This window comes from Solea senegalensis, linkage group LG9 (genome assembly GCF_019176455.1).
Source record: "Solea senegalensis isolate Sse05_10M linkage group LG9, IFAPA_SoseM_1, whole genome shotgun sequence".
NCBI lineage: Eukaryota > Metazoa > Chordata > Actinopteri > Pleuronectiformes > Soleidae > Solea > Solea senegalensis.
In genome coordinates, this window is record NC_058029.1 from 4,723,297 (window position 1) to 4,738,148 (window position 14,852).

Here is a 14,852-nt window from a genome sequence, read left to right on the forward strand (position 1 = left end):
GTTATAAATAAAATAAATACCCCCCCCTTAGGGCAACGCTTACTATTGCAAAAAAGTAAGCCAAAAGACGACATTGCAGAAATGTTGAAAGATTGTACGAGGGTTTAGTTTTACTTAAAGATGCTGTGGGTGTTATCCCATATCCCTTTGCTCTGGTCTAGAAAGGAGGCAAGTCCATGAGTAGTAATAATAATAATAATAATGATAATAAAAAAGCAACAATGCACAAAGCTGTGAACAAGGCGTAATAACGACGTCTTATACCATCTGTTAAAAATATGCAAGGAACTGCCTCGCCTGAGGAGGATTCGCTGAGACACAGTGATGTTCGAGAATGAGCTGTTGCCCATCCGCCTACTTTCTTGTCAAAAAGCTGACACTTCCTCCCAGTGATGTTGTAAGACTCAGCTGCACTAATTATAGTGCCAAGTGCATCTTGAGTCTGCAGTATTCTGCCTCGACTGCAAAATTGTGCTTAGGAGTTTATGTCCCAGAAGTGTTTAAGGCTTTTTGAATCTCAATACCAGACATTTATTTATTTATTTTTTTGTGCTTAGGAGTTTATGTTTTTAAGGCTTTTTTCTCAATTTTATTTATTTTTTTTTAATTTTTTTTTTTTTTTTTTACTAAGTACGAATGAGATATCAATCAACGAGGATGGCGAGATGTACGAGTGTTATTAAAGGTTTACATATTCACAAATAAGCACAGTCAAGTCAATTTCAAAATAAGTAGAGAAATGGTAAAAGAATTGGCCTGGTATTGGCATTTTTCAATTTTTGCCCAACTCATAGGATATGTTTCTAGTTGACTCGGAGAGGAAAGGTTTGCAAAGCACCTAATTATGGTTGGATCGAGTTCAAACTTGCAACACGATATGTCAATTTAAGGACAGTAACTCCTATTCACTTGAGTTTTGACGTAAAACATATTCGGATCTCGTTAACGCGGCTACAGATATTTTCTCTCTCGCTCTAAATTGGGAAAAAAAGGTGGATTGGCACCATACAACCTAATCATGTAGTTCAATGCTCTGCGAACCTAACCTCCTAACAGCGGCTCCTTGTCTTTCTTGTCATTGGGAGCCAGTAAGGATGAGGGGTTAGCATTAGCGTTAGCTGCAGTTAATGGAGCCACAGTGTGGCCATGGCCAGCAGCAGTGACGGCCCCAAGGTGGAGGCCAGGGAGGCGGCCAGGTGCCTGCCGTCGTTCAGCAGCCTGAAGGAGATAACCTCCACCTTGAATCCGTCCTCTGTGGCCATGCATCGGAAGACGCCCTCCTTGAGGGGCGTGTCGATGAGAGGCCCCAGGACGCAGAAGTCCCCAGAGAAGAGACACGGGTAGTTCTTAATGCAGTTGTCCTTCTCCCAGCGATAGGTGGCGTGGAAAGAGCGCACGGGGCAGGGGAGGAAGATAGAAGTGTTGGACTGCACCACCACTTCTTTTGGTGATGTTCGACGCTGCTTCAGAGCTGCGGAGAAATAACATTTTGCACGTTAAATGCACTCCTCTCTGTGGAGCACTCTAATAGCATCATTTAAATTTCACATTGGTATTTTCTTCTCAGAACAGCTGTTGTTTTTTCGTTATTTTCTTTCTTAGACTCCTTTAACTAACTATCTCTGGGACCCTGGATTCCCTCAGTCTCAATTTCATCAGGGCTTTACAGTTATTCTATGTATTTCAATTTTGTTTGGGGCATTAAGCATTCAAGTGCATTACCCAATTAAGTGATAGGGTCCTTCATTTGGGTATCACCTGTCACAAATGTTCATGTAACCATGAACTTTCTATCAGGAAAAAATGGCTGAAGGTGTTTTAGGTTGACAGAAACATTTCTGGACAGTTTGACAGAGCGAGAGTGGGGGAAGGAGTGTTTACATCCTCTCTGGTGTGCAAAGGCCACCCGAGTTCCCCGACATGCTCCGGGCCCGGGGTCACGCTGGACGTGTGGCGTGACTGCATCCCGTATTAGTGCCGCAGAACGACATCAACCCCCCCTCTCCAGCGAAGAAAGTCGTTGAATCATTCCTCAGCAGTGCGAAACAGCACGATGCTCCTCCAGCAGATGGGGTGCCCCACAGAGAGCTGACCTCAGCATCATGGAGTCAGTGTGGGACACCATGCAGAGACAGAAGATGCTGAGAGTTTCTCTCCAGGATGCTTATTAAAGCAAAACTACCTGCCAAGTTCACTGATAAGTGACCACTGGAACTTTTTTACCAGCTTCCTATCGTTACATTTCTGGATGTTGGTAAACGATATTAAAACTAAACTGGATGGGTACAAATAAAGGGACTTGACGGCAAATTGGACCACAATTACTCCTCTCAGTCTTCCCTTCACAGAGGAGTAATTGTCGTCATTAGCTGAGGTTCTAACTGTTTTTTTTTTCTTTTTTTGGAGATTTGAAACGTGGGCAAAGCCATGACATGGGAAAGAGAACTCCCCCCTCCCCCCCCCGCGGGTTGTTGAACCCTGCTCAATTATATGATAATCATCTTTTTAATCTTGCTGCTCAGAAAGGTTCCTATTTTGGTTTTAATTAAGATCCAGAGTGTGTGAGAGAGCAAGATAAGGACTCACCAGCAGCTTCCCCGCAAACCGAGGAGTTTGAATAGTCCAGATTCTGAATGAGTGCCCTGTTGGAAAACAATAAAGGGACAAATTAGCAGCACTGAATAGTTTTGCAAATGAGCGCATGAGCCCCCTCATCAACCTAACAAATGAACACATGCAGACACAAATAATTAGGCAGCGTCATGGTGGGAAAAGGCGGTTTATTTGAGCTTTTGGTTAAAAATTGTAAATAAACGGGTTCAGTCAGGGCCAGAGGAAATGACTGATTGGGAAATAAGCTGCACATTATCTTTTCTGATCATTGATGACAGTGTTTTTTTTCCTTCCAACTGCAGTTTCTTTGTAGTTAAACACGTTTCATCTCAGCGATTTTCAGTCGCAGCATAAACTATTACCCCTGGAATGCAGATCTATGCTTTCGATCTGATACGGAGATTTTCAAACCCTCTGTTTCCACCATTTAAAAAGGGAAGGAAAGAAAAGGGCTCTGCAGTGGTGACATCATTTCTAATCATACCCAGTCGTGACGTTGTATCCAGGCGGGATGGGAATGCACTTTCTCCTGGCCCTGTCCCAGCCGCAATACGGATCCCGGGAAAGGATGCACTCCCTGCATGTGTCGCCATAGCGACCGCAGTCAGCCAACTGCAGCCGCTGGACCTCCATCGCTGTACCAACATACAGATGTCCCTAAGGAGGAGAAGATGCACCACAAAGTGTGTCTCAGCTCACCGGTGATAAATCAGTCAATTCTCCTCGCCGTCTCTGAAACATGGTTCCAATAAAACCCACAACTGAAACCTAAAATGAGGAATTTCTGTAATATGGACAACACGCAACAGGATGATATTAAATATTTTTATAAAGGCGAGTGTCAGAAATCCCAATGGAGGCATAAAGTGGCCTTATTCAGACACATGAGCAGATTTATTCACTGTATTAGAGAACCAGCTGTAAAAAGACCATTATTCTCCTCAACTGAAATGTTTGCTTTTTTATTAATTAGGATTACATCAAAGGAGGAATAAAACATTTTGAAAAAATACCAAATCAAAGATTTGTTCCTCTAAATATGATCGCATTGCTTGTTTCTCCTTTGAGACTTCGGCGCGAGTATATCCTCCGGCAGCTTTGTCATTAATCCTCCTTAAGCCCATTTTATACTCAGACAATGAAATATTTGGGGAAAGTTAAAAGTGTAGCTCAACACTTGTCTCATGACTCCCGTAGTATTTTCACATTTGTTTATGAGGCCGAAATCTATTCTCCCAGATCATCACTTGCTTTTGTTGCCGTCTCATTGTCAGTAAAAGAACATTTAAAATTCATGGCCATGTTTTTATGCTTCCATTCTGAGGTCTTGGCCTCAAATAGTTTGACCCATTTCCTCAGTTTTCCCATAGTTCAAAGTGATCCAGTTTGTAGCGGTATTGGCAAGCCTTCTGAGAAAACACTGAAAATGAATTGTATGCAATGGTTGTTGTTGAAAAAGATCAATTCATTTAAGGTTGAAGAAAAAAACAACAACTGTTTAATTGCTTTTTATAGGAATGGGACATTTTTTTGCCACAAGGGCGTATTTGGCAATACACAAAAACCTATAAAGCAAATAAATTCAGTCTTGCTGGTATCAGCGACATATTCCAAGTTTTATTATCTTGTCATAGTAAATCTTATTATTATGCTATATATGGAAAATAGTGCATATTTTTGGGGAGGTTAGTGTTAAAAATGTGTAATTGTGTGTGTGTGAAAAGTCCCATTTAAAGGGTTAAAATGTATACAAATTATGTTTAATAGCAGTTTTTGGGAGTGCCCTATTGTGTTAAAGGTTGCACAAGGGTTAAATGGACTCATCCCATAAACACAGATCCATTTCAGGGCGAGTAAATGTGACTAAAAGAGCCGCCTGAATTGAAAATGTCAGTGTTTTACTGATGTAAAAGTAGGAGGAGTCATCTTACCTTCTGTGAGTTGATGGCCATGTTTAAAACGGGACCCTTGTTGTGAAACAGCGAGTACTGAGACACGATGAAGACGCCGTCGCTGGTGTGGAGAACTTTGAGAACTTTGCCTTGTTCTGCAAGACAAATAAAGAGAGCGAGAGGACACTATAAATAGAGAGACACGCCAGTCGTCTAAACTCATCTGGAAACGAACACACGTGTGCTGTTTCTGTGTTGCAGCCTTGGACCGCTTCCCCTCTTTAGGGCAGGCTGCAGAGCCATAGGCAAACTGGAAGGCTGTAGTTTTTTTAGAGACACTTTGAACAAGCGTTTGTGAAGGCAGAAGCCGCTCTGGAGGGAAGAATATGAGAATTCAACCTGTTTTGACCTCAAAAGATGAAGCCAAAACCACAATATCGCTTCATACAAACAAAGGTATTTTGTTGGTAGGCATGAGGCGAGGAAAATATTTTGACCTCTGAAGAGAAGTTGAGTTTTTTGTTGGTGTTCTAGGTCAATTTTGAATCTATTACTGGAAAAATACAAACAATGAAACATTCAAGGTCTTAAAACATTTGTTCCGGCTGCATTATCAGATGAGATAAGTCATTTCCTCTTGACGAGATAAAATGAAGTAAAGCTGGAGCCGCAGACATTATGTATGCAGGCGTCGTAACTGCATGAAGAGGACAAGTGCTCCTGGACTTTTGAATGTCAAGGACCTTTAACAAAAAACAAATGCTAAATATGCTTCTTTCTAAATTAAGTGGCTTCTCATTAAAATATACCACTAAAAACCAAACCTGCAGACTGACAGCAGTGGAGAATCTGAGTGGGTGGTTTATGGTGGCGTGGAAAACAAAGCCAGGCAGGGCCGGCTCTATATAATTTTGTGCCCTAGGCGAGATTGCTCTCCGGTGCCCCCCCCTCCCCAAACACACACACGAATTACACCAGCCAAATGAACAATCACACATGTTTAATTTGAACAACAACAGCAAACAGCAAAAAATCACAACTTTCAAGTATTGAATTACAGCAACCACAAGAACAATCACAACAGTTTCATTTGAACAACAACAACAAACTTTCAGGTAACTCTTTCCAGCGTGTCTTTCACTTCAACTAAAATTGTACACGTCTGGACTTCCTTGCAGGAAAAGCATCTATGGTATCATCAAATGACACCTGCCTAGACACTTCAGAAATGTCAGTCCATGTGTATCTGTATTATTCTGGCGAGGCAGTAAAAGTTTGTTTATTTGTTCAGACTTTTTTGCGCAGGTGGTGCAGGAGCCATCACTGCAGCTGGGATACATCAATCTTGCATCACATCATTTCACTGCATCATATAATACCTGCTTTTTTTTTTGGTGCACACTCTTTTTCTGGATTATCTCCTGGATTGATCGGACTACTTCCTATTCTTCACAAATAATGAGTGGTTTAAAATACTTTTATTTTGCCTTTTGTCACGTCGAACTTCACCCACTGTGAGAATCTGATGACACTGATATCGTTTTATCTCGCAGCTTATTTTCCTGAGCGCTCAATCCCACGAGGAGCTTCCTCATTTGTAATCAGACTGGAAGGTTCTCGCCATCTCACTGTCTCCTTTTGTCCTGAAACTGTCTCGTCTCTTTTTCATAAACTTCAAATCTTTTCTTCCTTTTTTTTTTTTTCTTTTTTTGTCAAAGATAATATTCAGCATTTACCTAATTTATTCTCTTGATAGTCTAAACCTGTCGAGAGCTATTTTCAGCTCTGTAATCAAAAGAGAGTATCGGCACAAAGACGACAGCAATCCTGAACAGAGACATGGTGACAGTGAAGCGTCTGCTTTTGTAATTGTTTATCCGGGTTTGCTAAATGCACACTGCGTTGTCCGCTCGTCTGCTCGTCTCTTTTTTTGCTATAAATAAGTTTCAGTGACGCTCGAGCACAAGTTCAGTCAGGACGACTGCTCTCGTGATTGATTCCGTTGCAGTATTTATATTTAATCGTGTCTTCATAGCCTCTCATGCATGCATGCACACTAAATTGTTACTGTCATTTGCGAGATCGGCCGTCTTTGTCTATCCAGTAACACGGCAACACAACCATTTTTTTTAAGGGTATTCAGTAAATCTAATTTGCATGTTTTTGGACAATATAGAAAAGCCTCACAGCAGATTCCGGGGCTGAATTAAAAATGCTGTGCTCTTCTTGCTGTAGTCCATGAAAACCCACGCAGTGGTTTGGTGTATGGTGGAGCCACAGTCTCCTTGGTGGATCACAAAATTGTCACTGATGTGGACTAATGTCACTGGCAAAACACTTGTGAGCACAGCGTCGTGCTCAGGTGCCACCTGGCTCCATCTCTCTAGCTTTAAACCGCCACCCCAAATGTCACGCCGCCTGAATAGAGGATAACTTTTCATCTCAAACATCTCAAGTCGACTAGAAATGAGACTATAGCTCTGACATTTCTTCCATCCCTCCCCCCCCCGAGGGAATCTTTCCCACTCCTTTGCCATCATGACTGAAATGGCCCAAGTACCTTTATTCCTTCAATCTGTCAGTGAGCAACTGAAGTAAAAGACATGTTTCACAGCTGCCGGCTTTTCTTTATTCCTCAAAACTGCATCAGTTTCTTCTCCATCTCTCAAAGGTCCACAACCCGGCATAACTCCTCTGCCCGTTCCTTCTAAGCTATTCTCCTGAGCTCTGACACGACATGATCGCAGTCAGACGTCTGAAGGCTGTTGAACTTCACTTGTATAATTTACAATGTGCTCGGTTCTGGTAACCTTGGCTGACATTTTTTTTTTTTTTGCAGATACATGTTGAAAAGGTGCTGGAAGACTTAAGTGCAGTTTAGGTTAGAAAATCTAAGATAGCGTCCACTTCAGTTTTTAACCTCTGCATTTTTATTTTCCTCCTCCTTTCCAAAAGCCAACAATTCAAATGTACTGGGCTTACTCTTCATAGGGCTATGATCTGCGTTTGGTTCGGTTGGTCAGACCTAGGTTCGGCAATGTTATGTGTCCAATAGTGAGGTCAGCTGACCACATGCAATGCCACAATTCATTCAACTGTGAAAGAATGGTTGAGTTTGCACACGTGGGTTGGTCACCACAGAGACCTGACCTTAAACTCACTGAGATTCTGAATATTATGTCCAATGAAGGTGATGCAAGCAGCAGGGACTCTTAAAATGCCTGCCTTAGTACAACAGTCGGTCCACCAACTCAGTACATGCTACAATATGTAAAGATATTATTTTTGTGCATTTTATGATTTGCAATACATGTCAGAGTTATAACCTGCTTGGATTATAACTATTAATAGATCACTCCACCTAGCTTCCCCCAATCCCCAGTACGTACCAGAAGCACTGGGTCAAACCAAAGAAAAGAACTCTATCCAACACTCTTGTTGCACTCTGAGTCTGATAAAGAGCAGTTCGGTAGCAGCTTGCAGTGAATGTCCTCGCCTGCCTTGTTGTCAACTTGACAGAAATTGCAGTAGATGTTTATGATATGCATATATTCTACTAAACTATCTGCTGGCTGTGATCAAGAGACAGAGACATTCATTTAGTCAAGTCCTGCGGCGTTCTGTCAGCATGCGCTTCACAGTCAAGGTCCCACTAAAACGGTCACGTATTAACAAGAGGTTAAAACGGTCCATTACGCACTGCTTCGTGACGGTCCCCTGCAGAATCCACTGGTGTCCCTCTGGGTATCTGGCAAGCTATTAAGCTAATTAGGACTCCGCCCTGTCAGCTTCTTCTAGGTCAACACCAGGAAGTGAGCTCCCTTCACCTCCAAATGCAGCTCAACACTTTGTCACACTAATGTGGAATAACGGAATAAACACAGTGAGAGATGATTTGAGTAATGTTTTCTAACTTTTTGATGGACACCATTAAGCTGCCCTTGCACACGGCGCCCCTCATTGGTCATGGTGGAACAGCAAGTGTACATTTTATATATGCAAGATCATCTACCGCTTGAGGGTCGTGAGGGGGGGCACTGGTGCCAGTCTCAGCTGACACATCATGCCAACAACTAGCCGACACCTGTGTGCAACTCTTCAGTTTAAATGACTGTATTTCAGAGAGAGTGGAATGAAAAGTAATTTACAAAAAGCCAAAGGTAATACCTGCTCACCATGTTTGTTGAAATTACACAACCTTCACATCCTGTTAGCCATTATAAAGTAAAGCTGTCTGTAGCTCTCTGTGATAAACACGACTAATCGCTGATTTCAGACCAAACACAGTTAAGTAGGGTTAGGAGTGTCTACCACTTTGGATGGTTCAGTCTTGGGAGAAATTCTGAGACGCTTCCTTTTGACGTCGGTTACAGATGAGCCCAACAACTCTACCAAAGTGCAACAATTAGACAACAAGCCGTCTATAATCCAACACAATTCCTGCCAGATAAAGCTGCTGGCACACGGAAGCGGTGACTGCAGCACACATATAAATTACAGGACTGTTGAACATGGGCATTTAAAGTTCTCTTCAGTCTAATTAAACTATATCAAACAGGACAAAAGCACTTTATAGATTAGGCGAGAATGCAAGCTTTACCAATCTTTAACCGAGGGAGCCCCATTGAGAGTGAGCTCATCCCCTTCATAGATATTTATTATTGGAGCAGTCTGAGTGATATTGACTCTGCAGGGCAACCATACTAATATCATATTGCCTACAAAGATTAACTGTGTGGTTTGTGTCTCCCAGCTCGTCCATCTGAAAGAATAAGGATATTAATGTCCCAGGGCTACCCAAAATGCATCTGCTTCCATTTGGACGGTTCCAGATCATGAGGTGGACCCAGGCGTGCCAATTCTACTCCTCTGATTGGTTTAGACACTTGTAATGCTGCGATCCATCAAGACGAGCTGTCCATTCGTCTGCTTCGCTCGCTAAAGATTGGATTATTTCAAGACGGCAGCTTCACTCCATCATCTGCTGTTTGGAGTTGCTTATGCAGACTGATGATCTTGAGCTGCTAAAAACCCTGTGAATATTTATAGTTGGCATCCTAAAGTAGAGGTGATGTAGTGATGAGGAGGACGAAAAAGGAATGTGATCAAACTCGAAGTCAAGGACTTGCAATTACAAGCGACATGAGACACAAGAACGGAGTTGCAACTTGCATCTTACCACAACTAGCATATCCAATTATGCTTTATAACTACACCATATGGCCAAACCTGTTAAGTATTGAATTCAGGCTTTGGTCTCTCGGCCCCTTATCTCCACTGAATGACAATCTTAACACTTCAGCATACCAGGACACTTTGGACAATGCTATGCTTCCAACAGTTTGAGGAAGGCCTTTTCTATTCCAACATGTCCCAGTGCACAAAGCAAGGACTATGAAGACATGGTTTGATGAGTTTGGTGTAGAAGAACTTGACTGGACTGCACAGAACCCTGACCTCAACCTGACCATTGAGCATCTGTGGCATGAACTGGAACAGAGACTCTGAGCCAGTAAAGTCTTCCAAGAAGAGTGGAAGCTGTTATCTGCAAAAAGGTGCACTTACTCCATATTATATTAGTGTATATGTATTTGAATCAGGTGTCAGGTGTCCTAATACTTTTGTCCATACAGTGTATCTGCATAGGAATGAAACAGCTGATAGATGAGTCATTTCAGTCTACGTGTTCTGCTACCTGTTGAGCTAAACATGAACAGTTTTCCCAAAATGTGATTGGTCAAACTATCGCCACGGAAACCAGGACACTTGGACTGGGAGTGATATCATCTCAGAGTTGAGCAAAAAAACTTGGACTTAAACCTATTTCAGGCTACCCAGATTTAGCCAGTGGCAGCCATCTTGGATTCCTTGTAGGAAATCCAACCTGAGACGGCGTTCCAGTTCAAACCTCTAATCAGGAACTGGGACATTCCGAGTTCCGATGACAACTGAAAACTCACCTGTAGACACACGATGTAGTTTTTACACGCTGCTGCCTGATAGATAGATAAATAAATAAATAAAATGACATATTTGGTCAGTGTGAACAGGCCAATCTGTTCTTGACAACTGCGACTCAAACTGCTCTAGTTTCTTTTTAGGCCAACACACACAGAGACCCGTGGTGCTTCACCACTCTTTCCTCTTCCTCTATGAGTGACACAGTTAGCCAACCCAGCAGAGACACGGCGTCATGTTGTCGTCTTAAAAAGAGCATTTTTTTTTTAAATAAATGTGGAGAACCAACCCAGAAAAGCTTGATGAATGACACTCATGTATCCACAGCAACAGCAGCAGCAGCAGCAGCAGCAGCGGTGGCAGCACTTGATACATGTTCACTGTTCAGTGGACTTCAGAGTGGTGAGACACTCGCACACACATGAGCATATGACTTGTGATTGTTGCCATAGTAATCTCCCCGTGGCACAAGGCAATTTTTGGAGTAACATCTTTGGGCATTAACAGCGCCTCAGCAGTGCTGCTTTCATCAAATCGAAAGTCTTGTCAGAGCCGGGAGCCATTTGAGTAGGATTTGAGCATTTTGACTGTGTCGGTTGCCCACATTTTCCACTGTTAAGATTTTTTTTTGGTTGTGTATTTAACGGTGCTGCAATTTTTTAGCAACTTGAGTCTTATTTCAGCACTCACGGACATGATATTTTCTTGGTGATTACAGCTTTTTTTACAACCGCAACTTAATTGCTTGGAACAGGGCAAAATCACTTCAGTGGTTTTAACATAGGCTGTAATTATACATTAATTTGTAAACAAGTGGTCTGATTGTTCCATATTTACAATGAAATAGATGGTGAACAAGTCCATGCAGAAAGACCCTTGTCTTGAAACGAGTGTGTTGCAAACCCGGGTCTTCTTGCTCCATTGAGAAGTGTTAAAAAGAATTTGCTTATAACCTCAGGATTCAGTTTTTACATCTAGTTTAATGTCACGTTTTCGAGCCACAGAAGCAGTTTTAATATAAAATGTTTATTATCTACTTGGCACAAATAGTGGGAAATGGCACCACATTTTGGGCAGACATAGCAGAAGGGAACAGAAAGTATTAGATTAGATATGTGAGAACAAAGCAGGAAAATACCCTGGAAAGTTCTCATTGAGCAAGTGCACTGCACTGCTGGAGAGTAAGAGTATTTTATGTTGAATAAGGTTTTTCTGCCAAGGCTTTGATTTGTAGAGTAACAGCAGGAAAAATGGGTTGGCTGTCAATTACATGCTTAAAACGTCTTACTTCCAACTCCCTTGAGACGCCCGTGATCCCCATGACGGTAAGTGAAAGACTGTTAGTACAGCGATCTCATAATACTGTAATGTTCAACGGAGCGGAAATCGGCTCGAGTCAAGTACACAAAGACCTTCACATAAACAAAAGACATGCACACCCACCTGTTCCAAGGTACAGGACGCTGTAGTGCTCATCATTGACTGCGAGGACGATGTCCGCCACGGTGTGAGTGATCTGGTCGTCTGTGGGCAGGTCAAGTGGAGCCACGCCAACAGGCCGGATCACATCCTCAATTTCTGGGTGGTATCTGATCACCCCGAGGTTCTTGATGTCATTGTGACCTCCTGCCGTCGAGTTTTTGTGGACGCACTGAGAGGAGAAGTGATGAAATCTTGACTAAACAAAAACAGCCTTCAGACAAAGACCTCAAAATTGCTTTTTTTCCTTTTATTAACTCACTTCAATATTTTTCCCTTTTTGCGACAAACGCTGACTCATGCAGTTTCTTCTGTTCTTTTTTGTCAGGGATTTTTTTTTTTTTTCTTTCAAATTGCTGAGACAAAAAAAAACCTACCATTCCAGGGCGGCTGCCAATGAATGGACTGCTGTAGCCCTTCAGTTTACTCGTGGAGAAGGCCTGGTCAATATCTTGTATCGAGTAGGCACAGATCACTGTTCTTCCCCTGCAGACAGGAAAGAAGAAAGGATAGTAATTACAGTACATCCACAATGAAAGCAGGGAAGGTGGGTTAAGCGGGACGTGCGGGGGAACAACTAGAAATTATTGGCTGGATTCAGGGTGACAAGACATTATGTAACAACCCTCTTTGGTTTAGGGCCTGTTGAAATAGAAAGAAACCTTAAACTTTTGTGACTCAGATACACTGATACGACAGACAGGAGTGAAATAACCCCTTCACAATGGTTAAAAAAAAAAGTGTTTAAATGAGATTTGAATAATAAATCTGCATTCACTTCCACGTCATTACCCCTACCCACTAGTTTACGGTATTTACAACCAATTTTAGCTTAATGACAGTTGACATAAGTCTCCTTGAATTCAATCAATCTGGGGAAAAAACTCAGTTGGCCTCAGAGAAATCTCAATTTTGAGAGCTAGTTAAGCTCTTACACTTCACCTTACTCCAATACCTCAACAAGAGATAGAACACGCTACTAATGCACCCATGCATGCACAAAATGACAGGCTAAATACTGTACTGTATGTTCCTGTACATACATATACATAACAGGAAAGGTTGAAATGGAATTGAACTTTCGTCTCATCACCTTGTTTGAAGTGAACCTTCCTTTTTACATTTTGGGACAAAGTACAATAACATCCTCCGACCCCTTGTTATGGAATTTGTAACATTGCAATTCACTCAAAAAGAAGAAGGCTGAAAAAAACAGAGGGCAGACTAACCGCTGTAAAATGGATGGTGTTTATTGCCTTTTTATAGCAAGGTTCCCCAGGTTATTCCCACAAATTCAACTGTGAAAGGGGCCATGGTCGGGGTATCCATCTCTACTTAGTCTACAAGTTGTTTGTAATAAGGGAATCAGTAGAAGCAGCCCTTCACAGTCACTGGAATGAAGCACGGCCGTGATTTAGCTTTCAGTTTGAGTACACGATTAAAATTAGTCATCATCTTCTTCAACTCCTTTGACACCAGCTGCAAAGGTTGCGATGAATATAGCTCGAATGGTTTCACTTGGCTCCATCGAAGACGGTGTGTGTGTGTGTGTCAGTGCTGTGTGGGTGGGTGGATGAATTACTGTTTTGTTCTTTAGTTTTTTTTTTCACTGACTAAACTGTGAAGTTCCAGCTCACCATGGGTTGGAAAACAGGCCGTACATCACACCTGCCCTCTTGTCCTTTGCCGTCAGCACCACCGCTTGCCTCATGTTGTTGTACTGTTGCTGGGTGTTACCTGCGCCACACATCACCCGAGCCTTCATGAAGGTGGTCCACGAGTTTTCCAGCAAAGCTTTAATGCCCCCTTCATCCACCTGGAAGTAAAACACAACGGCAGTTTAAGCCTGTCCCACACTAGAGGACGATCTGGCAATCATGGGTGCCTGGCAACAGCAATTTGGGGGCGTGAGCAGAAACCTACAATAACCGATGGGAGCGAGTTGAATGGGAAACAGATAGTACTTTTGAACTTGTACAAGCCCAGTTGATTCCGTCATCCATAGTTTTTTTTGGGGTTTCTCAGCACAAAACATCGCACGCACAACAGCTACTAACTGACCATGCTGACCGTCCGCCTCCATGTCTGTTTACACTGTGAATTCACGTTAAATCATGCAACTTTTTGTGAGATCCCAATTCCCAGATTTTGTGTGCGTGTGGTCCTGCATCATGACTGGATCGTCTAGTCTGTGCTTTCGCAGGATTAAAACATTGATCAGTTACAAAGTTGTGTCTGTGGTCTCCCACGTTTTTTAAAATCAAGTCAAATTTAAAAATCCTCTCATGTGGGGCAGGCTTAAAGGATTTATACACAGCTAGCATACTTTTTTTTAAATAACAAGCATACTCGTAGGTCCATAGAAACAGGATTCTTAAAATTCCTCATTTGAAGTGGTGGCAACAAAAACGTTGGCTGTTCACAAATATATAACGCCTACTTTACTGTCTGTTAATATGTAGCCACTAGCTAGCCAGTTAGCAGGCTAAAATTAGGTAGCTACCAGCAGCTACTGGCTGGAAATGTACCGACAAGCACTTTCAAAGTGCTACTATTGTAGTATTACAATGACATTTCTGGCATGATTGAAATGGATTAAAAATTAAACAAAAATATATCTATTCTTCATGGTAATCAAAAGTCAACATTTTAATTTGAAATTAGATGCACTCAAGAAGACCAATTAACTAGTTATTTGAATCATTAGCAATCATTTGTAATACAGGGAAAATGATTTAACTTATATATATTAACCAGTTTTTATCACAGCTTTTAATTGGTGAGTGTTTCTATCCTGTGTAGCAACATTAACAAATAATGCTTTTTAGAACTTTTTAGAAGCCCAATATTCAGCAAAAAATTGATATAACACATGAACAAGGCTAAGTGCTTAGAAAAAGAAAAGAAAAG

The 14,852-nt window shown here is 41.9% G+C and overlaps 1 protein-coding gene across 1 annotated transcript in view; it reads right to left on the reverse strand.

Moving 5' to 3' along the window:
• Positions 1 to 587: 587 nt before the first annotated feature.
• Positions 588 to 14,852, reverse strand: part of si:ch211-113g11.6 (uncharacterized protein LOC559008 homolog) — a 37,684-nt gene continuing 23,419 nt past the window's right edge. Inside the window, exons 8-14 of the mRNA XM_044033245.1 lie at positions 13,580 to 13,758; positions 12,320 to 12,428; positions 11,907 to 12,114; positions 4,545 to 4,660; positions 3,098 to 3,270; positions 2,587 to 2,642; positions 588 to 1,471 (exon numbers count right to left, since the gene is read on the reverse strand). Of these exons, the coding sequence (XP_043889180.1) occupies positions 1,125 to 1,471; positions 2,587 to 2,642; positions 3,098 to 3,270; positions 4,545 to 4,660; positions 11,907 to 12,114; positions 12,320 to 12,428; positions 13,580 to 13,758 (1,188 nt within the window). The 3' untranslated portion in view covers positions 588 to 1,124. The remainder of the gene's footprint in view (positions 1,472 to 2,586; positions 2,643 to 3,097; positions 3,271 to 4,544; positions 4,661 to 11,906; positions 12,115 to 12,319; positions 12,429 to 13,579; positions 13,759 to 14,852) is intronic.